At 53.7% G+C, this 27,253-nt stretch overlaps 11 protein-coding genes across 11 annotated transcripts; 5 read left to right on the top strand and 6 right to left on the bottom strand.

Annotated features, from left to right (window-relative positions):
* Nucleotides 1-215: 215 nt before the first annotated feature.
* Nucleotides 216-4,023, top strand: PFLUO_LOCUS7579 (cell division cycle- protein; the record flags this gene model as incomplete). Its single annotated transcript, XM_073785237.1, has 2 exons — nt 216-3,609; nt 3,686-4,023. The coding sequence occupies 2 exons, from the start codon at nt 216-218 to the stop codon at nt 4,021-4,023; spliced, it is 3,732 nt and encodes a 1,243-aa protein (XP_073641612.1).
* Nucleotides 4,024-5,619: 1,596 nt separating this feature from the next.
* Nucleotides 5,620-6,682, bottom strand: PFLUO_LOCUS7578 (COP9 signalosome catalytic subunit rri1; the record flags this gene model as incomplete). The annotated part of the gene is made up of 2 exons (XM_073785236.1): nt 5,620-6,596; nt 6,658-6,682. The coding sequence occupies 2 exons, from the start codon at nt 6,680-6,682 to the stop codon at nt 5,620-5,622; spliced, it is 1,002 nt and encodes a 333-aa protein (XP_073641611.1).
* A 480-nt stretch (nt 6,683-7,162) lies between these two features.
* Nucleotides 7,163-9,656, top strand: PFLUO_LOCUS7577 (Microtubule bundling protein; the record flags this gene model as incomplete). The annotated part of the gene is made up of 4 exons (XM_073785235.1): nt 7,163-7,279; nt 7,343-7,395; nt 7,453-7,667; nt 7,720-9,656. The coding sequence occupies 4 exons, from the start codon at nt 7,163-7,165 to the stop codon at nt 9,654-9,656; spliced, it is 2,322 nt and encodes a 773-aa protein (XP_073641610.1).
* Nucleotides 9,657-10,578: 922 nt separating this feature from the next.
* Nucleotides 10,579-12,732, bottom strand: PFLUO_LOCUS7576 (Glutamate--tRNA ligase mitochondrial; the record flags this gene model as incomplete). The annotated part of the gene is made up of 7 exons (XM_073785234.1): nt 10,579-11,185; nt 11,242-11,408; nt 11,462-11,719; nt 11,767-12,183; nt 12,246-12,283; nt 12,343-12,415; nt 12,475-12,732. The coding sequence occupies 7 exons, from the start codon at nt 12,730-12,732 to the stop codon at nt 10,579-10,581; spliced, it is 1,818 nt and encodes a 605-aa protein (XP_073641609.1).
* Nucleotides 12,733-12,947: 215 nt separating this feature from the next.
* Nucleotides 12,948-14,354, top strand: PFLUO_LOCUS7575 (DnaJ-like protein xdj1; the record flags this gene model as incomplete). Its single annotated transcript, XM_073785232.1, has 4 exons — nt 12,948-12,950; nt 13,012-13,068; nt 13,117-13,748; nt 13,799-14,354. The coding sequence occupies 4 exons, from the start codon at nt 12,948-12,950 to the stop codon at nt 14,352-14,354; spliced, it is 1,248 nt and encodes a 415-aa protein (XP_073641608.1).
* Nucleotides 14,355-14,931: 577 nt separating this feature from the next.
* On the top strand, nt 14,932-16,946 carry PFLUO_LOCUS7574 (uncharacterized protein; the record flags this gene model as incomplete). Its single annotated transcript, XM_073785231.1, has 2 exons — nt 14,932-15,516; nt 15,576-16,946. 2 exons carry the CDS (start codon nt 14,932-14,934, stop codon nt 16,944-16,946), a joined length of 1,956 nt encoding a protein of 651 aa, XP_073641607.1.
* A 226-nt stretch (nt 16,947-17,172) lies between these two features.
* PFLUO_LOCUS7573 (uncharacterized protein) lies at nt 17,173-19,071 on the bottom strand (the record flags this gene model as incomplete). Its single annotated transcript, XM_073785230.1, has 2 exons — nt 17,173-17,750; nt 17,805-19,071. 2 exons carry the CDS (start codon nt 19,069-19,071, stop codon nt 17,173-17,175), a joined length of 1,845 nt encoding a protein of 614 aa, XP_073641606.1.
* Nucleotides 19,072-20,038: 967 nt separating this feature from the next.
* On the bottom strand, nt 20,039-22,493 carry PFLUO_LOCUS7572 (uncharacterized protein; the record flags this gene model as incomplete). Its single annotated transcript, XM_073785229.1, has 13 exons — nt 20,039-20,198; nt 20,254-20,323; nt 20,391-20,988; nt 21,044-21,141; nt 21,195-21,310; nt 21,369-21,483; nt 21,535-21,614; nt 21,667-21,735; nt 21,785-21,808; nt 21,861-21,959; nt 22,017-22,083; nt 22,133-22,329; nt 22,390-22,493. 13 exons carry the CDS (start codon nt 22,491-22,493, stop codon nt 20,039-20,041), a joined length of 1,797 nt encoding a protein of 598 aa, XP_073641605.1.
* A 327-nt stretch (nt 22,494-22,820) lies between these two features.
* On the top strand, nt 22,821-24,133 carry PFLUO_LOCUS7571 (uncharacterized protein; the record flags this gene model as incomplete). The annotated part of the gene is made up of 5 exons (XM_073785228.1): nt 22,821-22,869; nt 22,929-23,113; nt 23,162-23,471; nt 23,527-23,680; nt 23,737-24,133. The coding sequence occupies 5 exons, from the start codon at nt 22,821-22,823 to the stop codon at nt 24,131-24,133; spliced, it is 1,095 nt and encodes a 364-aa protein (XP_073641604.1).
* Nucleotides 24,134-24,589: 456 nt separating this feature from the next.
* Nucleotides 24,590-25,293, bottom strand: PFLUO_LOCUS7570 (uncharacterized protein; the record flags this gene model as incomplete). Its single annotated transcript, XM_073785227.1, has 3 exons — nt 24,590-24,598; nt 24,637-25,083; nt 25,144-25,293. The coding sequence occupies 3 exons, from the start codon at nt 25,291-25,293 to the stop codon at nt 24,590-24,592; spliced, it is 606 nt and encodes a 201-aa protein (XP_073641603.1).
* Nucleotides 25,294-25,690: 397 nt separating this feature from the next.
* On the bottom strand, nt 25,691-26,602 carry PFLUO_LOCUS7569 (uncharacterized protein; the record flags this gene model as incomplete). Its single annotated transcript, XM_073785226.1, has 1 exon — nt 25,691-26,602. One exon carries the CDS (start codon nt 26,600-26,602, stop codon nt 25,691-25,693), a length of 912 nt encoding a protein of 303 aa, XP_073641602.1.
* Nucleotides 26,603-27,253: the final 651 nt, after the last annotated feature.

Here is a 27,253-nt window from a genome sequence, read left to right as displayed (position 1 = left end):
TCGTGGTCGATCTCTCCCCACTGACTCCCACCCTCAGACAGCCCAGGCTGGCCAGTCACACCCACTCGGATCAGTGGGTTCGGCAAAATTGCAACCTTCCCCCTCCAACAGAAATTCCAGCCATGAGCCCCGCGGTCTAACTCCTGGAGAGAGAGAGCGTGTGAGAAAGCGTTTCAGCTCAGCACTATCCCATCTGGTGGCCCCAGCCACCCCCAATGCACGACACCCGTGCTGCAGACCTGGCCGACTCGACCAAGTCGGGCACGTTTGCGACCGTTGTCCAATACGCCCACGAACAACCCCCCAACCCCACAACCGCATCCCGCCTTCGCAGCCGCGGAAACAGCACCTCGCGAGACTTCCAAACCAACCGGTCGCCTCAGCGACTCAATCCAGCCCTCAAGATGGCGGCCCCCGGCTACGCGGTCAGCCCCGAGCCCCCGCCCGCCCTGTTCGTGCGCGCCATGTACGATTATGATGCGGACGACCATACCAGCTTGAGTTTTCGCCGTGGCGACATCATCCAGGTCTTGAACCAGCTCGAGACCGGGTGGTGGGATGGAGTCATTGACAATACCCGGGGTTGGTTCCCGAGCAACTACTGCCAGATGATTACGGAGGCCGACGATTTCGAGGAGCATCTCGATGAGCACCTGCTGTTGCAGGGCCATGACGACGCGGAGATCAGCGCAGGCTCGGGACTGGAAGATGAGTACGGCGAGGGGCATGACGAAGAGGACGAGCTGGACTCCGCAGGCAACCCGCGCGATTCACACCCAATCCTCCCCATCGAGGGGATCCCTCCACCCAAGGAGCAGGAAGAGGCGGCATTTTGGATCCCGCAAGCGACGCCGGATGGCCGTCTTTTCTACTTCAATACCCTTACTGGCTACTCGACCATGGAATTGCCCTTTGAAAACCCGACTGCGGCCAACGAAAATGGCCCCTGGGACCGGACCAATTTTTTCGTACCTGACCAGACTCGGCCCCCTCCTGAGATGATGGCGGGCGGGTTTGAGCGTGTCGAGGATGAGTATGACGGTTCGGCGTCGGAGGCGGAAGGAGAGTCGTTGATGCTGGCTTCGCACGGATCGATCTCTCGCCGGCGCCAGTCGTTGATGAATGGTGTGTCTCCCGCCACCTCGATGGATTCCTTATACCCTCCCAAGACTGCCGTGGATACCAAGGGCCTGGAACAGATGGCCAGGAGCCACCAGACCTCGTACAGCACCGATACAACCAGTCTCAACACCTCTACCACCGAAAGCCTCTCCAGACCCTCTATCTCTTCCAACGCCCCGCAACACTTTGTGGATGACGGCTTCGCACCGCCGATCACCTGGCCGATGCTTGTTGATAACATGCAATACGCTGTTGATGCTTACCGTCAAACACTTCTCAATGGCGAGCGTTCGGAGTATGTGAGGAAAGCCGAAGACATTTCTGATCATCTTCGTATGCTTTTGGCTGCTGGTTCAGATACGACGGACAATCACTCTGGCAATCCGTCCATCATCTCCACTAACAAGGCCTTGTATCCTTACTTCCGGGACATGATGTCCAAATTCTCCAAACTCGTTCTTTCCTCCCACATCGCTGCTGCCGATTGGCCAGGCTCCGACTCAGTCAACAAGTGCTTGCAAGAGGCCGATGGGGTCATGCAGGGTGTGGTGGGCTATGTGGAAGTCGCCCACCAACAGCGTGGTGAGAGTATTCGTCGTGTTATCCCCGGCTTCGTGAGCGGCAGTCCCTGCGGGGGCAGCTGGCAGAACAATGGCGTCTCCTTGAATGCACCCGGCCCGACCTCATTCTTGGTTCCAGAGGGCGGGGATTCGCGGGTGGAACCGTCGGTGGCCCTTGATACTGTCTTGTTGGACCAAATCGATGTGCTTCGAAAGTCTCTGGTCGGAAGTATCCGCCGGCTTGAAGAGCAATTGTCCCTCAACCAGAAGGTTATCACGATTGTCGCGCATGAAGATCTCGCGGACCAGATCTCTGCAGCTGCAATCAAGGTCATCGAACACTTTCGTCCCTGGCTTTCAGCCGTCGAGTCAATCAACCTCGCGCCGCTAGGAACCAGCTTCCAAAACCCCCAACTGGTCGATTTTAGCTTGCAGAAACAAAGAGCCTACGACGCCATCGCAGATTTTGTCTTGGGCTGCCAGGCAATCTCTGCTCCTCTCGCTGATGAGTGGGCCGAGCTGCGTGGCGATTCTCTCGAGGACCGGTTCACTGCTGTGAAAAGCATCGGTAAACAATTGGAGAATTACATCTCACAGATTGGCTTCTCGCTGTCGTTGCTCCTTGAACAGATTCCCGCTGAGCCCACATCCATTCTCCGGAGTGATAGCCGTTTGGATGAGGTAGACGAGTCGTTCAGCGGAACCCACAGCCGTGCGGAATCTGGGACCAAGATTGGCGGCGAGACAATCGGCATACCTTCTTCCTATGCCCTGGATGATGACTCGCAGAAGGTGCGGCGTAACATGGACAAGGCTCAAAGGTTCTTTGGCCAGGCGCCACCTACATCTATCACCCGCGAGCCGGTTCAGGAACCAGTCCGGGAGCCCGAAGAGTCACCATGGTTCCTGAAGATGGATCACGAAGGCGAAGTGTTCTACGATAACAAGGGCGACACTCCTATCCTAAAATGTGGAACATTGGCTGGGCTGGTCGAACAACTCACACGTCATGACAAGCTCGATGCATCATTCAACAATACCTTCCTCCTTACCTACCGCTCCTTTACGACTGCCTCGGAACTTTTCGAGTTGCTCGTCCAACGTTTTAACACTCAGCCACCGTTCGGCCTGAGCCAAGATGACATGCAAATGTGGACCGATCGCAAACAGAAGCTTATCCGATTCCGGGTTGTCAATATCCTTAAGAGTTGGTTCGACCAATTCTGGATGGAACCCAACGATGAGACGAATATGGACCTCCTGCGGCGAGTCCACGCTTTCACCAAGGATTCTATTGCAACTACGAAGACCCCTGGCTCCCCTACCCTGCTTGCTGTCATTGAGCAACGGCTTCGAGGTCAAGACATTTCTGTCAAGCGCCTTGTTCCAACCCAAAGCAATGCTGCACCGCCGCCGATCATTCCGAAGAATATGAAGAAGCTCAAGTTCCTCGATATTGATCCAACGGAGTTTGCCAGGCAGCTGACGATCATCGAGTCACGTCTGTACTCCAAGATCCGCCCGACCGAGTGCTTAAACAAGACATGGCAGAAGAAGGTTGGCCCGGATGAACCAGAGCCGGCCTCGAACGTCAAGGCCCTGATTCTGCATTCGAATCAGTTGACCAACTGGGTCGCCGAGATGATTCTGACGCAGGGAGATGTCAAGAAGCGTGTGGTGGTCATTAAGCACTTTGTGAATGTGGCCGAAAGGTGTCGCACTCTGAACAACTACTCGACTTTGACATCTATCATTTCCGCCCTTGGAACTGCACCCATTCATCGCCTTGGCCGGACATGGGGACAGGTCAGCGGTCGCACATCCACCATTTTGGAACAGATGCGCCGGCTCATGGCCAGCACGAAGAACTTTAACGATTATCGCGAGACATTACATTCTGCCAATCCGCCTTGCATTCCTTTCTTTGGTATGACCCGCAACTGCCATGATCGCACTCTTTCCCTCCTTCCCACCTCTATCAGTAAACTGACCTGTTATGCTAGGTGTCTACCTTACGGACTTGACTTTTATCGAGGACGGTATTCCGTCTCTGACGCCATCGGAGCTGATCAATTTCAACAAGCGAGCGAAAACCGCCGAAGTAATTCGCGACATCCAGCAGTACCAGAATGTGCCGTATCTGCTACAACCGGTCCCCGAACTCCAGGATTACCTTCTCAGTAACCTTCAAGCCGCTGGCGATGTGCACGACATGTACGACCGAAGTCTGGAAATCGAGCCTCGGGAACGAGAGGATGAAAAGATTGCGAGGTATGCCTTAGCCGCGAGCAAAGACAAGAACTCCCAACTGTTTGCAAGCACCATCGCGATCCTGCGATGATTTTGGCTGCAATTTTTCCGCTCCCTTTTCTACCATGGAGTCTGTTTGGCATTTGCCTGGCGAATACCCAAATTTTATGACTTTATGTGTTTTTCCTATTGGTCGAAGAGAATATTCTTGAAACTAACCGCTTTTGCCGAACCCCGTAGACTACTTTCCGAGTCCGGCTTCCTGTAAGCCGCGGCGGAGCAGCCACATGGACCCCCTGTCATGCAACATTCTACAGGCCGGCACCAGCCGAGTTGTCAGCAGCCTCGAAACACGATGAACCGCCACGGCGGAAATGTCTCCAATCGAAGCCCGCCATCCCTGTCCAGCCTTTGACGGGATCATGGCGATCTCCTATTCGACTAGTCGGGAAGGGCTTTCGTGGACCGTGCCCAAGACATCCTAATATCCGCAGCGCCGGTCGGTCTCTTCAGCGCATAACTTTGTTCGGCCGTGTGCTCATCAGGAGTAACTTGTCAAACTTACCCCGGTCTCTGCTGTCCAATGCCGCGAGCAAACCCACAAATTGGTGGGGCGGGTTGTATTGATCTGCGACCCTCTCGACCGGCCCCCCGATTCCTCCGAAGCCTCTCGCCGATCTTCAATCATGCTAATCCCTCGCCTCTTAACCAACCAACTACCCAAGATAGAGCATCCTCACACTCCTTTGTTTTGCTAGGAGTTGACCGTTTCTATTTCCTTCCGCCACCTCTACCACTTAGATTTTCCGCCCCTATCATTCGGGCCCATGGACCCTTGAATTTTCTGCCTTGTCCGCTTACCCACCGCGCACATACTGGTCCCTTTTTCTCGGTGTACATTTTTTGGCTTTTCCTGTCTTATTCGTTTATGACCGTGTACTACCGTCATGACATTACTTGTCCTATAATCCCGAGGAACGGTCGATCCGATCTCGCAAGGTTAATATGTCCTCTATGCTATGCCGTCCGTGAATTAATGATCCGTTACGAACTCTGGGGGACTGATGTTTCCTTTTTTCCATTTCAGATGGATGGATTTGCCCCCCATGTGTGGGGAGCACGATACCTCTTTGTTCTCCTGATTTTCTTGTATCTACTGTGTTCTCTTCCGTCTGATACTCCCATCCCTACCCGGGAATTATTGCATATTCCGAGTCAATCAATAGAAGATGAATTCGACATCGATATTCCATATCATGAGAGTTATGTATTATGCTTGGTAGACTTCTTGACTGATTCCCCGTGAACTCCGGATAAAACCTCAATATGGAACAGCAAGCTTTCATGGTAGTCTTTGTACAGGGTGAGGGCCATGTCGTCTACTTCTATGTGGTGACACTGCCTGGGTCCACATTACTCGCAAAATACCACGCAAACAAGAGAATGGGGCCCTCATCCTTTGCGCAGAAGTGGTATAGGCGGGATACTTGGATAGTCCTTTTCTCGTTGTGTGATGCAATGTGCTAAAATATGATGCTATTGGGAATTTTTTTTTCTATCGACCTTTGTCATATTTCTTTCTTGGTCTCCGAATTCAGCCAGCGGAGACTTGGGCCTTTGTTTCTGAGCATTACTCGTTACTGCTTGTTATGCTTTTCTTTGTTATCGTCTGCATGTAGCACCTCGATCAAGCCTCGGTCTGGCTTTGATCTCCGATGCCCTGGAACAGCTTCATCTTCACCTCAGACGCGAGTAAACCCTTTACTTCCTCGGATACAATCCGCTGTCCACCACGCACGACCTTGTCGAGTTGCTGATCCTTGGCGGAGGCACTATTGGCGCGCGGCCCGCCGTTCTCGATTCCCCGGGCAGCTTTGCGCACCTTTTGGCTGAGATCCATCATCTGCTTGCTGCCGTAGTCGCGAGTAGCAAACAGCGGACTTTGGCTGATCGTCGCAACCCAATATTTATTCCATAGAAGAGAAAGAATTTCGGAATCGAGAGTGCTCTTGAAATGTGACACCTCGAGGGAGTAGTACTGGTTTGCATGGGCGCCAAAGTCCTCCGCCTTGCCAAGCGGGATGGTCTGGTATTCGTCGTCCTCGTGGGCCTCTCGCGGCGGGACAAAGTCCGGCGGGAACGTGCGAAATGCGCCGATCTCAACTCGCCCCGCCGAGATCGTGCGCTCGGGATCAATCACCACCGCCACGAACGGTCCTCCCATCTGCTGCGTTTGCTGTGTAGCCACATCGATCCCGGACAGCCAGCACCCATAACCCGGGTGGCTGTGGTACCAGCCCACAGCATTTTCCATGCGTCCTGCATCCCGGCACGATTGTAGATATGACACCATGTACTCGTTGGCCTCGTCCTGTGCGTTCACGCGAGTCTCCGTGCCCTCGACCGGTAGCCGGAAGGCATCTGTCACCACGAATGTATGCGGCAGAATGTATCCTTGCATGAGACCCATCACCTCGAGCGACCCGCCTGACCGGGCGTGCATCACCATCTTCAGCAGCGCGGAGGCTGAGATCCGAACGTTCTTGAAATAGTATGGGTCATTGGCCCATGGCCGCTCGGCATCGAGGGCTCGCTGTGTCTCTGGGTTGTATTTGTAGAGGGCGTCACGTTGCGGGTCAAACACGGTGATCGCATTTTCGAGCTCTATGATGGCACGGCTGGTCAGCTTGCTGGCTGTATCTGGCGGTGAAGTGCGAGTACAAACCCCAGGACTGCTGTGCAGCCTGCATTTTGAAGCAAGGTGGAGCTTCTCCTGTGTTTCCTTTGATGGAAATGTGAAGTCGGAGGTGGATCGTAGCAATTAATACTCAAGAAGCAATAAGTAATGAAGACAGCGGGGAAGAGTTGACGCTCTCAATTGGGAAACCCCGGCGGTGTGTCTCTGATCGGCAGAACCAAGGCGGTGAACACCTCGTTGCCCCGGGCGACCCGCCGAGCACGAGATCTGGGAAGCGGCCGATCGTTACTATTGACCCGTCGTTCCAGCTCCCCTCATAAACAATCACCTCTCTCCACCCGCTGAAACCCAGGCCTTTCGTTTTCCAACTCCCTCATTGTTCACCTCCCCCCCCACACACCCGCCCACCGGGCTCTCTGTTTTGCTTCTATCGGTCGCTGTCCGACGCTGCGACTGCCTGGCGCTCTGTCGGCCCGGTTGAAATAACATTCTTTGATTGATTGTCACCCTCGCCCAAGGGTCGCTGTTTCCAATGGCGGTAGACACGAGCTACCTGACCACTCAGGTCAACAACATCGTGACGCAGCTCCATGGCATTTTCGATGAGATTGGGGTCCCTGGCCGTGAGCGGGAGTCTCGTGAGGCAGAGGTATGTTGTTGTCCCTGTCGCGAAAGACGTCCTCGTCGCTGTGATACTGATTAAACTATACAGCTCTTTTCGGCCCTGTCAGACACTCTTCATAACCATCTCAAGCTTGTTGACGAGTGGGTAATCACGTCCAAACCCCCAGTTACGTAGTACTAATCAATGTTTGTTTACAGTGAGAAGGAGAAGTTGACGCAAGAAGCTCAACGTCTCATCACCGCCATTCAGCAGATGGAGGCCTCCCTGGGTGATGAGAGGGCAAATGGCCGTTACGAGCTCAACCGCGACGATTTGCGCGTCACGTACCCGCTCCATCGCTGCATTGCTTTCCTCCGCGAGAAGAGCGAGGCCATGAGCAAGTTGCACCGGGAGCGCTTTGAACAAGTCAAGAGTGAGTTTATCCATCTTCTTTTTTTTTCAAGTGTCTTTCTGATTTTTAATAGAACTGGTTGATGCCCTCGAATCCTACTCCTCGCACCTCGAGGCCTCCTTTGTTTCTATTGAGTTGCCGCCCACCGCACCTGGCTCCTCTATCCCCCCCAGCTTTGATCTTTCCCCCTCGTATGTCACAGCCCTGGACTCCGAATTTTCCAGAGTGTACGAAGAGTACCACCGCCGCGTGTCTCATGTCCAAACCACCTCCGAGGAGATGATCAAGCTCTGGGCAGAACTGGGCACCCCTCAAGTCCAGACGGACTCCAACATTGTCAAGCTTTACCGTGAATCTCCTGAGCAGCTGGGCCTGCACGAGAACGACATTGCCAACCTGATGGGTAAGCGCGACAAGCTGATTGAGGAGAAGAAGGGTCGCGAGCGCAAGATCAAAGAACTCAGAACCTCAGTGGAAAGCCTCTGGGAGCGGTTTGGAGTGGAAGAAGCTGACCGCAAGGCGTTCCTTTCTGCCAACCGCGGCTGTGGGCTCCGTACCATCAACGAGTTTGAGGAGGAGCTTACCCGCTTAAACGAGCTGAAGAGACAGAACATGCATCTCTTTGTGGAAGATGCTCGCTGCCGTCTTCAGGAACTTTGGGACAGCCTTTACTTTTCCGAGGAGGAGATGCTTGATTTCACCCCTGCTTTCTCCGATGTGTGCAGCGATGCCTTGCTCGAGGCGCACGAGGCCGAGATCAACCGCCTTGAGGCCCTCAAGGAGCAGCGCGCTCCTACCCTGGAGCTCATTGATAAGCATCGCGGTCTCCTGGCAGACCGTGACTCATTGGCCTCCTCGAGCCAGGATGCATCTCGTCTCATGGGCCGAGGAAACAAGGGCGAGAAGCGCGATCCTGGAAAGCTCCTCAGGGAGGAGAAGATGCGCAAGAGGATTGCAAAGGATCTCCCCAAACTCGAAGCAGAGCTGCGGAAGGAACTGGAGCATTGGGAAGATGAATATGGCCGGCCATTCTTGGTTCATGGAGACCGGTACCTCGACGTCTTGGCTGCCGCCGCTGCCACCTCCAGGCCGCAAGGGCGCTCCAAGACGCCCTCGGCGCCATCATCGACTACGAAATTAAATGGCGCAAGGCCTGTCTCACGCCCTGGCACTGCCAGCTCCATGCGAGGGCCTCCCCCGCCGCGCTCAGCGACCAAGACTCCGACTAGCAGTGGACCTGTGAAGCACAACACTATCGGCTATTCCGGCGCTCGATCTGCAGGAGCAAAGTCTCCCTCCAAGCTTCCTGCCCGTGCTCCGCTGAGCAATATGCCCCATGGAAACAACTCCCCTGAGCGTCACACTGGGCCGGGTTCCTACTCGTCTAGCACTGTCAATGGAAAAATGGGACCACCTCGTTTGCCGCCGCCAAGGATGCGAGCCCTGACCGTTGAATCAAAGAATGAGCGCGGCAACTATAACAATAACATGGAGCCGCCTCGCTGCAATAGTTCCATGTCCAGTGCCTTTGTGAGGCCTGTCAGCCCTGAAGACGTTTACGATGACCGCCAGCGTTCCTTCATGAGCTCGTCTGCTCTATCTCATTCCCGTTCAACTGGACTCTCTCAGTCCTCCCATTCTTCGCAATCCTCGCTGTCCCTAAGCTCCTCCATGCAAGGCTACCCGCGGCCGAACCCTTACCTGCAGCATGCACCTCCTCCACCGGCCTCACGCATGCCATCCAGCTCTTCATCCGCCAATACTGCATCGTCCGAGAACTGGGAGACATTCGATGATGCGTCTGACTCGGAAATGGACGCAAATGATGTCTACTATGCCAAGCTCCGAGCCGCCAACGGAAAGCGGTTTGCTCCCGATGATGGTCTGGACCTGGGAGGCAAGAAAGCCAAAGGTATTCGAAGTGTGAGTCCTGATGGTCCGCATGCTGGGCAGGTCCTGCGTGTGGCGGGCAGTGACAACGACTGGGCCGAAGAGTTCGAATCGTACTAGTAACTCGATTCAACATCGATTTTTCATTTTGGCATAATGAACCCGGCGCTGATTGGACTTCACTTCTTCTTTTTCTTTGCGCCTTTCCGACGTCTTGGACATTGGGCTGTACTTACGCGACGACTTCGGTGTTTGACGACCCTACGACCGAGATTTTGCATGGCTCACGGCTCACGGCTCATGATGGGCCCTTGACGTTCCTTTACGATAGAGCTCCTTTCTGCGTTCTTCTTACGAGCACAGTCGTGCGTGTGATGCTTACCCAGTTGCCGACCTTTCATCTCTTTCTTCGTGTTTAAATTATGAGCCCGTCATGTCAATCCTGTTCATGCTCTCTTTCCTTCGCCTGTTGATATTATCCAGTCCAGCGCTATCTTTCCAGCTTTTGCTCTGTTCTCTGTTGTGAACAGCCAGCCCTGGGCTGTTTTTAATTGTCTTTTTGTGGACACTTTTCTGGGTCCTTCGGCATGGTGTTTCCCTTCTTCTCTTCCTTTGTCATTTCCTTTTCGAATTTCTTTGGCTCGGTGCTTACGGCTCAGTCTTGTTTATTTTTCTATGCCTTTTGGTTTCATGTTAATTCTTTTTATCTTTTTGTATGGTTCGAACTATTTGTGGGTGATTCTATCTCACATGAATGCATTGATTCATTGGGTCTGATTTCGTAGGCGCATAAGAAGCCAGTAGCTCTCTGCACTTGGATCGACACACTTTCGGTCTACCCTTGACAATTATCATAGCGGGATAGACAGACCGACTCTACTTGTTCTTAATTAGGGCCAGCTGACAAGTTGTATACAAGCAGTTATACAAGAATACTATAGATTTATCTCTCTCAAGGCTTTATTTAACCTCAGCTACTATACAATAACATCATGATATACATACATCACTCACTCCTCACGATCCAATCAACCAATGCAGCTCACCGCGAAGCAAGCGACCCCATCCAACTCCGATCCCCTCCCCCATTTTCCTCCGACGAAGAAGATTTAGGAACCCTCCTCCCGACAGGCGGGACCAACGACGCCGTCAACGTCTTAGCATCCTGCAATCTGCGGACAGACTCATCGCGCCCGAGAATCGCCATTGTCTCAGGAATCCCAGGTCCCGGTGCGGATGCCGAGAGCGCCCAGCGGAGGTAGTGATAAAGTTCCTTTTTGAAGAGCTTGTTCATTGCCGCGGATGAGGCGGAGTCCGCTTCTTCCTGTCCTTCAGAGGAACTGGCTATTGCGGAACCGTCATAGGAGGTGATGTTGCTGCGATGCGTTTCGACAGTCCAGTGAGTGGGCGGGACGAGGGTTAGTGCTGCGGCAGCGGTGTGGAGCGCTTGCATGGGAACTGCGGGTGTTGTGTCATTAGCGTCAGTGGAAGACGTGGAAGCTGGTGTGTAAGGGGGTCGGGAGAGCTGGGTGGTGAAGAAGGTCGAGTTGCGCTCGATGAAGGTCGGTGCGTCGCTGTAGGTTTTGGCATCGGCGCGAAGCAGCGGTGCGATATACTCTGGCAGTGTCCTTTCCTGGAGGATCGGGCCTCTGTTTGAAATGTTAGGACGCATGAGATTTGGACTGAGATGAACTACAAGACTTACAGGGTCTCTAGAAAATGCTTCTCTTGTACTGTTGAGCAGACGACGCTCACCATCTGCTCGAATTCAATGCCACCGGTCGTTGCGAAGCGCTGGGCGTGCGCTTTTTGCAAGAACCATAGCTTCTCGAAGGCAACGACTGTGTTACCGCGCGTGATTTTCAAGTTAAACTGGATGCGATGTCAGTGATTGTGGGATTGCTGCCGTGTTTGAGGGACCGTACAATCTGTTCCAGCTCCTTTAGGCTGAACACGTCCGATTTCTGAGTATGAGACCAGCCCAAGAGCGCGGCAAAATTGACCAAAGAAGCCGCGAACACGCCTTGCTTGTCCTTAAAGGACGAGAGGTCGATGTCCATGTTCCGCTTGCTGAGCTTCTGCCCGGTCTTATCGACCAGGAGAGGGACATGCCCGAATCGTGGGGGCGTCCAGTCAAACGCATTGTACAAGGCTACATGCATTGGGGTAGACGGCATCCATTCCTGGCCGAGTCAGCATGAGAACAAAGATGCCCGTGAGAGATGCTTACCGTGCCGCGGATAACATGAGTGATTTCCATGCAATGATCATCCACCACATTCGCCAGATGATACGTGGGGTGTCCATCCGATTTGAGCAGAATAGGGTCGTCGTACACTCGGTCAATGAAATCTAGCTTGCTGCTGTTGAGGCGGTTCTGGCCCGTCTTGCCGTAGACCAGATCGTTGAACATGGGGTATCCTTCTACCTTTAATCGGACGACATGCGTTTCCCCCTTGGACGCCCGTTCTGCAGACTCTTCGGTGGAGATATCTGCGCATTTTCGGTCATAGCCCGGAGCTAAACCGGCTTGACTGCGGTGTCGGGCGAAGGAATCGAGCCGTTCGGCAGAGCAGAAACACCGGTAGGCATGGCCATTGGCGATCAAGCCATCGGCGTGCTCGCGGTATAGAGCTGTTCGTTCAGACTAGGTTCTCGCAGATCATCAGTCAGGGTTATTCGCGGCCGATACTCAGGAAGCTCACTCACCTGTCTATATGGACCGTACGGGCCACCGACAATAGGGCCTGCGAACGAGTCCAGTCAGCTCAGTCGGATAATATTGTACATGCAGAAATCGACCAACCCTCGTCCCAGTGTAACCCAGCCCATTGTAGATCCTCGTACAGTCTTTGTTCCGCGCCGGGAATCGTGCGTTTCTGCGTCCATCATCAGCCCACCATTCCTCAACACGAGGATTGCGACCGCGCAAACGAACCTGATCGGTATCTTCAATACGCAGCAGGAATTGTCCGCCCGTGCGCTTGGCCAGCAGATAGTTGAACAGCGCCGTTCGCAGCGAGCCCAGATGAAGGTATCCCGTCGGCGAGGGCGCAAAACGCGTGCGCGCAGGCGTGTCGGGCAGGTTAGTTTTGGACTTGCGCACCTGGGCGCCCGCGGTAGATGCTGAAGAGCAGGTTCTGCACTGGATGCAGGTCCAGGAGCGAGCCAGGAGCCCGCTATAAGGGCGGCGCATCGTCGGGTGGTCTGTTAGTGAGGATTTGCGGAGGCTCGGAGGATCGGCGGGAAGGAAATTTCTCATCAACAAAAGTTCCCCAAACACTTCCTCTTCTTCTTTCTCTCTGCCCTCCCGTCCCATCAGCCACATCATAAGCAGTATGTGACCCCGCTGGATTCGATGTCATCTTTACTAATGCGCGCCTACAGTGGCTACAGTCGAGATTGATCTCTATGGTATGGTGTCGTGGTTGGCTCGACAAAAACACTGAACTGACTTACTGACTCGACTGCAGAGGTCCTTGAGGTCCACCGCAGCGCAAACAAAGATGAGATTCGTAAGGCATATCGCAAGGTGAGTCTGGCCCTCATAGGGAATCCCTGCAGCACTGACATCTGCCAGGCCGCGCTCGCGAGCCACCCCGACAAGGTCCCCGAAGCCGAGCGGGAAGAGGCCGAGGTGAAATTCAAGTCCGTGCAGGAGGCATACGATATTCTATACGATGACGACAAGCGCCACATCTACGATACCCACGGCATGTCCGCGTTCAACGGGTCCGGCGAGCCCGGCATGGGCGGTGCGCCCGATCTGGACGAGATGCTCGCGCAGATGTTCGGGATGGGGGGTATGGGAGGCATGGGAGGCATGGGCGGGATGCCCGGAGGAGGACCACGCGCGAACCGGCCGCGGAAGAGCCCGAACGAAGAGCAGGCGTATGAGGTCAGCCTGGAGGAACTGTACAAGGGCAAGACGGTCAAGTTCGCCAGCACGAAGAACGTCATCTGCAGTCTGTGCAATGGCAAGGGCGGCAAGGAGAAGGCGACGGCCAAGAAATGTTCGACGTGCGATGGGCAAGGGTACAAGGAGGTTCTTCAGCGCATGGGCCAGTTCCTGACCCAGTCCACCGTGGCTTGCACTGTCTGCAATGGTCAGGGCTCGTTCTTCAGCCCCAAGGATAAGTGCAAGAAGTGCAAAGGCAAGAAGACTGCGGAGGAACGTAAGATCCTGGAGATCTACATCCCGCGCGGTGCACGGTAGGATATATCTTTCGGTCGTCTATATCAGAAATACTGACTCTGAATAGGGAAGGAGAGAAGATCGTGCTGGAGGGCGAGGCGGATCAAGTCCCGAACCAAGAGCCCGGCGATATCATTTTCAAGCTGGTTGAGGAGGAACACGCCGTCTTTACCCGGGCCGGATCGGACCTGAGAGCAGATATCGACGTCACACTGGCCGAGTCCCTGAGTGGGTTCTCGCGGGTCGTGTTGAAGCACCTGGACGGTCGCGGCATTGAGCTCACCCACCCACAGAAGCCCGGCCAGACCTTGTCGCCCGGCCAGGTTCTCAAGGTGCCCGGCGAGGGCATGCCGCACAAGCGCAGCGATGCCCGTGGCGATCTGTACCTGGTGGTGAACATCAAGTTCCCCGACGAGAAGTGGAAGCCGACCCCGGCGATGCTGGAGAAGCTCAAGGAGCTGCTGCCCAAGCCTGACAAGCTCATCGAGGCGGAAACGATTGACGAGGTCGAGTACAACCCGCAGGGCGACCTGGACGAGTTCGGGACGAAGGATGGCCACGGGTCGGCGTGGGTGGACGAGGACGAGGACGACGATGAGCCGGCGCAGTGCGCGACTCAGTGATTTTTCTATGGCATAGACGGCGTTGGGAGTATCCTTCTTTTGAGTCCAGATGTTACTCAGGCCAATCCCACCCCCACTACTCTTTACTGTTGTATCTTTTTTGATCTCACATGAGATCGTACGTGACGAATGCTACCCCTTGTCTACCAACTGTTCCACTTCCACCAACGAATCAACCGTATCATCCGGCTTCTCGCAACTGGGCTTGTCAACATGTCCGAAACGACACCAGATGGTGTGCACCGTCAACGGGGTGACAAGTTGTTGTCCTTCACTGGCGTAAAGGTGGCGGTACGTTGAGGTCCATTCTTCTTTGTTGAAGTGGCATTTTCTGCATGAACTAGAAGTGGTCAATCATAATGGCTATTTCCGCCCCCGATTGAAAAGGGTCCAAGTCTATTTCATCGTCCGCGATTAACCCTAAGTCACACCCCCACACGCTCGACCCAATCACCATCGTCCGGTTTCAACCACAGCGTGGGATGCCGACGACCCGGAGTTGCTCCGTGGGGTTGATTCATTCGTTCTTAATCATGGCTCGGCCCCTCAATTCTTCACTCGACACATTCCCACGATCATGCCGTGTAATCCCCAACAAGCCTCCTGCGAGGGCTGTTCCTGCGCCGCCGCCACGGCCGCGCCGGTGAACATCGAGGACTGCGAGAGTGAGCTGCTCGCCCTGCGCCAGCGCACCCACGACTTGGAGAAAACCCTTGCCACCCTGAAAGTGGACTCTGACCTCCCCCGCAAGGGCGGCAAGCTGCGCTCGTCGCGCTGGTTCAACATTGAGGACAATCCCGGCATGACTGCGCTGTACATCGAGCGCTACTGCAACTACGGCATGACCCGCGACGAGCTCATGTCCGGTAAGCCGGTGATCGGCATTGCGCAGTCCGGTTCCGACATCGCCGCTTGTAATCGGCATCACCTCGAGCTGGCGAAGCGTGTCCGTGAGGGTATTCGTTCCGCCGGTGGTATCGCCTTTGAGTTCCCCACACATCCTATCCAGGAGACTTCGCGGAGACCGACAGCTTGTCTAGATCGCAATCTGGCGTACTTGGGCTTGGTGGAGATTTTGCATGCGTATCCGTTGGATGGCGTGGTGCTTTTGACGGGATGTGACAAGACGACGCCTGCGGCGTTGATGGCTGCCGCTACAGTGGTGCGTTGGGGATTTTTTGTTCGCTGGTCTAGACCTTACACTGACACCTTCTCGAACAGAATATTCCGGCAATTTGTCTCAACGTCGGCCCGATGATCAATGGCTACCTTGGTAATGACCGGGCAGGCTCCGGCATGGTGATGTGGAAGGGGAGAGAAAAGTATGCGACGGGCGAGATCGACCGCCAGGAGTTCATGGACTATGTGGGCAAGGGCGCACCCTCCGTGGGACACTGCAATACAATGGGCACAGCGTCCACCATGAATGCCCTCGCCGAAGCCCTGGGCATGGCCCTCCCCGGCTCGGCCGCCATCCCCGCGCCGTACCGCGAGCGAGCCCAATGTGCCTATGTGACTGGCGAGCGAATCGTTGAGATGGTGCACGCCGATCGCAAACCGAGTGATATCATGACCCGTGCGGCTTTCGAGAATGCCATTGTCGCCAACACCGCCATCGGAGGCAGCACAAATGCGCCCATCCATATCAACGCCATTGCCAAGCACATGGGCGTGCCGATCTCGCTCAACGACTGGGACCAGCTTGGATTCCACATCCCGCTCCTACTCAACATGCAGCCCGCTGGCGAGTTCCTGGGCGAGGAGTACTACCGCTCTGGCGGTCTGCCTGCTATCATGGCAGAGCTGCTCGAGGCCGGCAAGTTAAACGCCAATGTGTTGACATGCAACGGTCAGACAATGGAGGCCAATGTGCGTGGGAAGCAGACGTGGAACCGTGACGTTATCAAGGAATATAACAACCCGCTGATGACGGACGCTGGGTTCGTGCATCTGCAGGGCAGCCTGTTCAACTCAGCGATCATGAAGACATGCGTGATCTCTCCGGCTTTCAGCAAGAAGTTCCTCGAGAACCCATCCGACCTGAATGCCTTTGAAGGCTCCGTTGCTGTTTTCGATGGACCAGAGGACTACCACCGACGCCTAGACGACCCTGCCACGCCTATCGATGACTCAACCATCCTGGTCATGCGCGGCGCTGGCCCGCTGGGCTACCCCGGCGCCGCAGAGGTGGTCAACATGCACCCTCCGGGACGCCTTCTACGCCAGGGCGTCGCCTCACTCCCCTGCATCGGCGACGGGCGCCAATCCGGCACGTCAGGCTCACCGTCAATTCTAAACGCCAGTCCCGAGGCAGCCGCCGGTGGGAACCTTGCCCTGCTGCGCGATGGAGACAGACTGCGCGTAGATTTGACGAAACGCCGCGTCGATATCCTCATTGGCGAGGAGGAACTCGCCCGGCGCCGTGCGGAGCTCCAAAAGAAGGGTGGATTCGCAGTGCCGGAGAACCAGACGCCCTGGCAGGAGATCTTCCGTCGGGAGACGGACCAGTTGAGTGAGGGTATGGTGTTCCGCGACGCGGTTAAGTATCAGCGCGTGGCGCAGAAATGGGAGGAGCCGAGACATAATCATTAGATGAAGTTAGCTAAATAGAGCAAAAGTCCATCTTCGTTTCATCGAATATATGTAGTCATGTTTGTATATGCAAAATAGGAATATCGTTCTAACACTCTACAGAACCAAATATATAGGTATCAACAACGATCCTCTTCTCCCTGTACGGCCCTGCCGCATCTTTTATACATATCACCACCCATATACACCTATACACCCATAATGATACGCCCAACGCAAAACCCGACTAAGACGCCGGATTCTTGCAAGTAAAAGGCGTCAAAGCGGATCCAGCAAAGTCCTCATGCATACCAATAACCGATGCCCAAATACCCAGACCCGCCGTTCCCAGCGCAGCCAGGAAGTAAATGCTATCAAAGGAGTTGAGAGCAAACTGCTTCTTAAACCCTCTCGCCCAGCGCTTCCAGCCCGAGTCAATGCGCAGAGCCTGGCCCGTGTGCGGATCGAAGTGTTCACCGGGTAAAATGGCGTCGTTCTGCACGCTGTAGCCGACGCGCAGGAGTGGGGGGAAGGTGTAGGAGAATTGGAGGATGCAGGCTGCGCCGACGAAGGAGGTCAGGTTGCTGATCTGGGGGATGGCGGCTGCGACGACCCAGGCGAGGATCCAGTAGATGGGGACCAGGGCTACCCAGAGCCATTTGCCGAGGCGGTGGTCGAGTGGGGGGAGGTGGAAGACGTCGCGGAGCACGGCCGAGTAGAAGATCTTGATGCCGATGTTGCCGTATAGCAGGGCGGCGATGGCGCCGGTGATGAAGGAAATAGCGTTACCTAGGGTCTGGAAGGCGTAGGCCGAGTGCGGGATGCCTGTGTAATTTAGTTAGAGCTGGATGGAAGAGAATGATTGTGAAGGAGTCTTACCCTGGTAAGATGGGTTGTAGGTGAACTGGCCCTGAGCGCTATAGACAACCATGCCGTTGATCAGGTAGCAAGCATAGATAAAGATCTCAGCGCAGATAAATCCCTTCCAGAAGTCCATGGGCCGGCGCATCTCGGACATGAGCTCGTTGAATAGTGTAGCACCACCATAGGCAAAAACGCAGTTCATCAAGCCATTGACCCGATCGTAGAGCGTCGTGTTTGCGGGCCAGTTGGCGGAGGTCTCGATCGGGCCCTTGACGATCTGGTAAGTGGATTGGACGGCCTCGTAGTTCGGCGGATACTGATGCACGACGACCATGGTCATGATGATGACGACGACGTTGAGCCAGATGGCGATGTTGGCCAGCCACGACAGCCGCTGCAGCGTACGGATCTGGCCCAGCAGGAACCCGATCAACATGAAAATGACCTCGGCAACGATGAAGCAGAGATAGCCGTTGCCGCTCTTACCTTCCGCCATCTGCGCCAGACCCTGGCCGTTGCTCACGATCAGGAGGGTAACGTTCAGGAAAAATTGGAAGCTCTGGAGGACGTTGACCAGGATACGGGCCCAGTGACCGTACACACGGAAGGCAAGGTCACCGTAGTTGCGCATGGGGAAGCGCGTAGAGTCCAGCCCGGTATAGATCTTCCACAGCTGCAGACCCGAGTAGCAGGCCAGGATGCCGAATACGGTGTACAGGGCGAATCCGGGCCCGTAACCCATCTGACTGATTGCCCAGGGGACATTGGTCGGCCCCAAGATATCCGTGGTGATCAGGTAGAAGATCGAGCCCCAGGTTGCCGTGCGGGACGCTCTTTGCGCCTGTTCCCACTCGGTCTCAGACACACCATGGCCATCTGTCTCGATATCGGTGTCGCTGCCGGTAAGCACGTTCGCGGGAGTAGGATCCGACTTTTTTTCCGACTCAGTCGGGGCCGGATCTTGAGCCGCCGTATCTATTTCCGGGTTGGAGTCCTTGGGCTTCTTGCCCAGCATCAATTTGCCCACCTGCGCGAGACCGACATTATCGGTGCGAATGTGCTTCTCCACCTCACGCGACCGCTGGGCCCAGAAACGATACTCCTCGAACATGATACTAGAATCCACATAGATCGACTGATGGCCGTCCAGCACGGGAGGCGGGATCTGGTGAATACGATCTTCCGAGACATATTCCTTCGAGGTGCCGATGATATCGGCTTCCTCGCCCAGTCGCGCATCCGCCACGCCGCCGAGGTTCGCGGCCGAGATGTTGCCCGCCATTGCTGCAGACAAGAAAAAAAAAAGCGGAGTGCAGATCCGGGGAAGAAGGTCCGGGCAAACGAGTGAACAGACACACAGAATGAGGGAAAGAGAAGATCAAAAGACTGGGGGCGGGGAGACGGGGACAATATTAATATATGGTCAGGGGAGTTTGCCGCGTCTGTTTCTTTTGGTTACCAAAACCCACACCGACGGTGGAGCCATCCATGTGTGTCCGGCAGCCACCGGACGAATACAACGTCGGTCCACGATAACAACACCCATGGACAACCAAGCAAAAGCTTGTCTTCTCCGCATCCGAATTAATTCCGGCGCTCGGTTAGCCCGGATCACCCACTTGGTGTCTCACTCGTTTCAAGGACAAGTGTCTGTCGCTTAATGGCGGGTATTTTGTGCTGGCTGCCTGGCGGCGTTGCATCTTGCGCCATTACATGCTTGTTTGGCACAAGCACACACGAGTCGGTTGTGTGTACGCGCGATCAATTGAATTGGGCGCCACCGGGGGCGAATCGGGCTTCTCCGACTGGCCGAGATGGTGTTACAGTATCTCCTTTTTGGCTGCCGACGATATTATTGTGGACCCGCACGATACCCACCGGGCCGAATTAATTCCCCAGTCAGTCAGTTGATCGTGTGTTCTTTTTGGACCTGGGCCCGTGGTCATTGTTTGAATATTGTTATAAAATGCTAGAATCCTTCGATTATGCTGAAGTTGAAGGAGAGATGCGAGATCCCGGTGGCGTCGATGTTTGATTCTTCAGGCTAACCATGTCCAGACTAGGTACAGACAGGGGTCAAAAGGCTTAAAACCGCCCGTCCGGCTTTAGGGCTAAACCCGCTGAATTTGACCATAGATATCTTGGAAATATTATAGCAACCCCAAATGGCGTAGCAGGCTAGAAACATTGAAAAAACTACACTACTCCATAGACTACCCCGGAACGGCTTGACTCGCTTCCACAACTCTCTACAGTCCTTCCAGGCGGTACAACGGCTCCAACTTCGCCGACCGCTGCAACAGAACATACCGCTTCACAAACCAAGGTAGCCAAGTCCCCAACTGGTACTTCACATGCCGATGCACAGGAACACCGAATATATAGTCGAGTTCCTCGAGTGTGCGTTGCCTGATTCGTCTTGTCAGTAAATTCCCGGAGTGATGGTGCATTTGACGATACGTACATTGTCTCCGGGACGACGAGGAAAATTATGATAAACGCGATTATATTCAGTCCTGCGTAAAATCCAAACGCTAATTTACGAAGTCAGCTACTTAATTCATAAGATAAAAGAAGCACAACTGGCACAGTAGAGCTCACCTCCCGTCGGGCTGATGGCAGCTTTCAGCGGTGGAAACGTCAAGCTAAGCGTGCTGCCGACAGCATTGTTGATAGAGATCGTAAACGCAGCCCCGAGCTCACGATGAGACAATGGGAATGCCTCACTGAAGTAGATAGAGGGAATCGGCCCAATGCCCGGACCATACAGGACCGCGAAGAGATAAACGAAGAACGCAATGAGTGGGATCCGCGCGCTCATCTCATAAGGCATCAAGAAGCAGAGCCCGGCCCCCAGTAGGCACAGTGCCATGCCGGGGAAGGTAAGAAGGAGAAGGTTGCGCCGGCCGAATGTATCCATTGTCCAGATGGCAGGAAAGGCGAAGATAAAGGTCGTCAGGCCATAGCCGATCGAGGCGACCAGGCAGTCGTACGGAGAGTATCCCGCATCAGAGAAGATAGTTGAAGAATAGAAGGCTATCATATTGATGCCGGAGAACTGTTGCCCGATGACGATGATGCCGCTGGAGAGCATTGCTCGTCGGAGACGCGGGGCTGAGAAGAGCTCCCACACTCGGGTGTGCAGTGATTTACCGGCGAATGCCTCGCGCTCGGTCACGACTTGGCTGTGGGCATAGTACTATCGGTCTCAGATTTAGTTCTGGGCGGTAAAAATGATCAGAGGTTAAAGTTACCAAGTCTCGCGCGGCAATGAGCTCGGTATTGCGCAGTCGACAGAATGAGTGGAATGCTTCTTGATATCGCGATTTCTTCATGAGCCATCTAGGCGACTCTGTAGTCCATCTGGTCAATCCTGTCTCAAATATTCCAGGATGTGATCCATACCAGGACACCACCAGATGAAGACCAAGATTGGAACAGCCGGCACAAAAGCTGCCGCCAGCTGAAACCGCCAGGCCAGTTTCCCCATGCGGAAGAAGACTAGATTCGAGCAGAAGCCACTGGGTATCTGCATTAGGGAGGGATTGTCCTTCATTTAGGGGTTGATATCAGACGTACAAGAATATACCGAATGCCACCCACAGCTGGAAACTGGTGACCAATCCACCTCGGATCGATGCAGGAGCGACTTCAGCGCTGAAGATGGGGATCGTGGAGATCTTGACGCCCATTCCTGGAACATATATCAGCATTTTCTGCTTCAATCTGTTTATTATTCACATACCGAGCCCCATGAATAGACGGCAGAGCAACAATCCCCACCAGTTCTGGGTGAATGCTTGCGCGAGAACAGGGAAGACGCAGCTAAGAAATAATTATTAGCATTAATGTTTCGGAAATGGCTGGAAATACTGACAAGAGACCAGTCAAAAAGATGGTACCACGACGACCGAGCCAGTTGTTCAAGGGATCCGCTGCCCATGCACTAGAGTGTATTAGACAATTTACCTTCGTAGGCGATGCTATTCTCTAACCTCAGAAGACCGAAGAGCGTAGGCCTGGAATTCGCATCAGTACTCTCCCACACATTTCTGGTTCTGCTACACATACCCTGCGTTGATAACCCCAATCAACCACGTCTTATCAGCAATTCCAAACTCTTCTGGAAACGAAAGATTCGCTCCATTGGCACCGGTATTATCCCATCCCCTATCATCCCTTGTTAGATGCAGTTCTCGTCACAGGAAGCAAGAGGCGTAAACTCACTGGATCGCCGAGCCCAGAGAACATAGAGCAATGCTGAAATACAGATCCTTGGGGAGATGCCATTTATCTGTGTCGAAATTAGTCTATATTTGACGAAACGGATGGAGAGGACAGACCGGTAACTTCTCGCCGAAGGTGATACTTGTCTTCCTCGGTCAGCTCCGAGATATCCTCAAACCCCCTCGGCTGCTGTGCAACGAGCGCGCCCTTCTGGAAGGTCTCGATGTGATTAACGAAGCCATACTCTTGACAGAAGCGAGTTACTTGATCGATGAGGTTGGCCTTTGGGATCCCGGCGAGGGGGTTGTAGATTCTGGTTATTCGGTGTCAGCTAGTCCTGGATTCGATGTTCCGGTCTATCAGTTCCACAAACCTCGCCGAGATGTTGTGGCTATAGCTTCCGGGTTTAGTATCTGCTTCAGTATCCTCAATATACTCAGCCCCTGGCTTGAAGTCTTCGTTGGTGGATTTGGACATGTTGACTGTTAGTCTTGCGGTTTGTCTCCAGTCCGCTCCACCCGATTTATAGACCTGATTCCTTGTATACACAACCCCAGAATCAATGAATCCGGGGTACACTAGTGCCGGGGTAATTACCAATCAGGGAAGAGCATCGTTGGATGCCCTGCGTGTGTCATGATTCTGCCCTGCGTGCGACCATCGGAGGGAGAGCCGATCGGAGAATGCCCTGTGTGTGCCACCGCCAAACTCTACTTATAAGTATCCTGGAAAGAAGGCTGGTGTTGCTTTCTGGGTCGAAATAAACTCGAATTTTTCTGGAATTTTGGAGCTACAGTTTTCAATATGAGCAGCTCGGGAACTCAGACATGGCTTGACAAGCTGGAGGAGCAGCGTGAGTAGATCATCATCATCATCAGCTAAACAGAAACACGGACTAACACCGACGGGAAGTAAATGTCGATGTCGACTGGATGGATCCGGCGTATACGCTGAGCATGCCCATCAAGCCGCACGATATGACCAGCAACCAGGGCTGGGTGCACGAGCAGATGTGCAATCCCATCAATGACGAGCTGTTCAAGAGCGTGGTCAAGGATCTCAAGGACGAGGGATGGCTGGCCATCTATACCCGCATGGTACGTCCAAATCTCCCAAAAATTAAAGCATTGCTAACATCCCCTCAGGCAGTGTTGATGTCCAAGGCCAACATCGACAACATCCAAGGCCGATGTCTCCTTCAAACCCTCCCCTCCAACGCCTACGACACCAAGAAGACCTTGGAGCATGCGCGCGCCTACGCCCGTGAGTTTGACCGCGCGGGCATCTCCAAGGACCGCTACTGCATCAAGATCCCCAGCACGGGCCCCGCATTAAACGCGTGTCCGGCCCTGAAAGATGAAGGCATTCGCACGCTCGGCACGGCGCTGTTCAGCGTGCACCAAGCTATTGCAGCCAGTCAAGCCGGCTGTCTGTATATCAGCCCGTACTATAATGGTGGGTCACCCGCTGTGTATTTATATTGGCTTTGCAGCACTAACTCCGACCACAGAGGTCAAGGCACACGACAATCGCGAGCTCTGGCCCAAGTCTGACGACCCTGCAATGCTGCACCCGATGTCGGGGCGTCTGATTCAGATCTTGGAGACGTACAAGCGGCTCTATAAGGAGACCGGCAAGGAGCAGCCTTTCCTCAAGAATGCCAGGTGTGTTTTAATTTCACAGATCATTGTGCATAGTAGCTGACATCCCGTGCTCTTAGTTTTATCTCGCCGGAAGAAGCCATGGCGGCCGGTGAGCTGGGCTGCCAGTCTGCAACAATCTCCCACCAGGTGTTGACTGAGCTTGCCAAACTCCCGTACGACTCCTCGAAGCAGCCTGGTGAAGGGGTGCCCAAGCCAGCTCATCCGTACAAGGACTCCGCACTGACGCCCGCTCGTCTGCAAAATCTTGCAAAGGTGGATCCGTTGATCGAAAATTGGGATGGAAAGCTGGCTAGCACTGATGTTGACTACCTGGCCAATGGTGGCGCTGAATTGGATAAGGCGAATGAGGCGGATCCGGCCACGAAGAAGCGACTCCGTGAGGCTCTGGAGCTGTTTGTCGGAATGGAGAAGAAAAGTCAGGCCAAGATTGAGGAGGCGATGAAGAATGTCTGATGTTAACCACTCATTCTGGCTCACATTGGTTGATGATTGTTGTGCTCATGCCATAAACGTCTCGTTAACTGGGTCTAGACTTTCTAGGTTGGGAGTAAATTGATTTCCATGTTGGTGAAGGATCCCATGCTTATTGGTGGTGTAGAATTTGGGGCATCAAGGCCATTATGCCAGTCGAAAGTAGACTCGTAAGCGATATTTGATGGGGTGGTATCATGACGCATTTCGCTTTCCAGGGTAGGCGTTGTAGTTAGAATACCGGGAAATTGAGTCCAGAAAAGAGCAGTATCATCGATGGGGTGCGAGGAAGTAAGATCAAAGCCGATTGTAACATCCTTTGGTTGTGTGCTAGCTGAAATATCCGGATTTTGGTTCCATAGAGTCGTAGTACTGCCGGGAAAATTCGACTGTGCGAGCATTGAATGAGAAGAATTGCCGGGACTGCCCCAAGCCCAATCACTCGGGCTTTGAATATTAATGCCCGGTGACAAAGATAACAATACAGGATCACCAGGTGTAGCAGGAACACCTGCCGGGTGAGGTCCTGCAGCAGGAGTTGGAAGGGAAGCTTGCTGTCGGGTTGACAGTGGACTCTTCCTTGGCAGCGGTGCTTGCGTAAGAATATGTGGCTGTCTATCCGTAGTGCTGCTAGTAATATCTTCAACAGGATCCCAAACCAACTCCTGGTCATTACCAGTCAGCATATCCTGCACCGTGGGATCGAGTGGTGTCGCTTGTCGCGGCTCGCATGCACCGGGCTGGTATAGGGCGCGAAGGGCATTGACTTCTTGCAGGAGACCATCTCGTTCTGCGATCAACATGTTGATTGCTTCTGTCGCATGAGCACATCTATTCTGCTGGGTCTTGTGGTACGAGATGCTGGCATCGACAATGATATGCTTTGAAGGCCGGTTTTCCTCCTTCAGCATTGGAATTAGCCGTACTAGCTCCTAGACAGAAAGGATATCAGTCGTAAAAAGGGGAAATAAAGTAGTTTAGCAGCCACTAACCAGAAGGCGTTCACTAAAGGCTTCGCGACGGGATTTCTCAAACTCCCAGTGCACGGCCCTGTCTTCGGCGGTCCAGTTGCGGACACGCTTCTTTTTGGCCTTGGAGGGTCCTGGCGAGGACGCGGTGGGCTGTTGACTCGCTGTAACCATTTCCTATGAGGTGGTGGAATTCTATGAGCTGTCAGCTCGGACAAGGATCAAGAGCGGGTATGGATTCGGAATGCGGGGGTGTGCGGAGGAGTCGGGATCGTGTGCTCCGAAAGCAATCAAGGTGTTGATCGCAGAGCGAGATGATTTCCTTCAAGAGGTCTATGCCTTTTCCAGCACCTAAAAATATCTCAACCTGCTGTCAAACTGGCACGAAACCTCGATTCCTGGCAGCGTAAGATCATCGTTCAAATGACACAAAGCAGGAATAGAAAGCCAAACTGTGTTATCAGTATGTAAGCTTGAATTTCTACAAGCCTATGGCAATTTAAGAGACCTAGCCTAGCCTCTCAACCTGATCCATTGTCGTGAATGCTCCGAGTGCTTTTGTCTCACCAAATCAGAAGCGCAAAAGTCTTGCTGAATCACGTCCACTGGGAAACCATGAAGTAAAATACATGAGCATGCGACTGAGAAGAGGAAACTTTTCGGTGCCTGGTGCCTGTACAACAGGAACAGACTCGGCCAATCTCAGATGTGGATGAAGATCTTCCAAGGCCGTCGGGTCGTCAACGGACGATTGAAATACGGCCCCGGTGTCGCTCACGGCTTTCAGTGATTCTGGCCGATTGAGCCACTTGAGCGCGGCAGAGCTCACACTCTCGAACACCATTTCCCCTTCTGAAAATGTCTCGCAGATCCGTCGCAAAAGCCCTCTCGCATCTTTCTCAGGTAGATAGGCTAGCAATCCTTCCATTATAACTAGCACGGGCCCGGAAACTTCACCAATATCATGCATCCAGTTCTCATCAAGAACGTCAACACCAATAAGAGAGTAGTCTCGCCCAGGCAAGGACACGGGCTGGACCTTCCTTCGGAGCTCAATGACTTCTGGAAGGTCAATATCGATCCATCGAGTTTTTTCGCCCCATTCAACCCGTTGCATGCGGCTATCAAAACCGCACGCCAAATGGAGAACAGTCGTGTTGGCGTTTTTCTTGAGAAATGTCGCTGCCCATCGATCGAGTTGGCTTGTCCTCAGGGCAATGCTGCTGTTTTTAAAAGGCGTCATAGTCATTGCATCAGCGTCAAATTCGATTTTCTCCAAGACATCTTTGGCGTATGGGTCGCCGACAATGGGCCCAGGGAGAGTATTATCATAGGCTCGAGCAATAAGAGGTATAAGAAGAGTCTTTGCAACGCCCTCGAGGTTAACGGCTATCTTCTCATTGTCTCCAGTTTGTTGGCAGGAGAGCGGGGTGGTTATATCTTTGCGGCAATCAGGAGCCTCGTTATCGCAAGAAGAAGCCATCTTATCTGCGAAGGGTCAGTCTTGCCAGCCAAGGTCAGGAGAATTCCACGCGGACGATCTAGCGGGATATGCCACGTACTATAAATGATAGTTAGCAGCTCTCGGATCAATCCCTCACTCAGCCGTAGGTCTGTGCTGGAGCAATAACTAACTTAGTGTAGAATGGTCTAGAGTTGGAGTCCCCCTTATAATGTGACAGCGGGTGAGCTATAGCTGGCAAGACAGTCTTTATACGTATAACCCCCCTCTCCTGACAGTGCACGGTCTATCTAACCACATATCCTTTTGGACACACCTCTACTACAATGGCTAATTCCTCTGCGTCGGCGATTCTTGATGGAAAACCCGGTAACTGAGCGAATGATCGCGGACTTTGATACCTGTCAGCGATGTTCTTCTCGTCGACGTCGATGGAGGAACGGGTCACGATGTCGCTACATTTGTCCCCCAGTATATTTCTTGCGCTGGAAGGATCATTCTCCAGGATCGCGAGCTCGTTCTCAAGAGCGTGTTAGTCAATAGCCCGGAGCGGCGCTTTGAAGCGCAAGCCCACAACTTTTTCACACCACAGCTAATCAAGGGTGCAATCGCCTACCCTCTTCACTCTATTCTCCATGATTGGGGTGATGAAGATGGCATCAAGATCTTGGA

Source organism: Penicillium psychrofluorescens (assembly GCF_964197705.1).
Source record: "Penicillium psychrofluorescens genome assembly, chromosome: 5".
NCBI classification, from domain to species: Eukaryota; Fungi; Ascomycota; class Eurotiomycetes; order Eurotiales; family Aspergillaceae; genus Penicillium; species Penicillium psychrofluorescens.
Note: the sequence above shows the minus strand (reverse complement) of the source record. Positions and strands in the feature narration are given on the sequence as shown.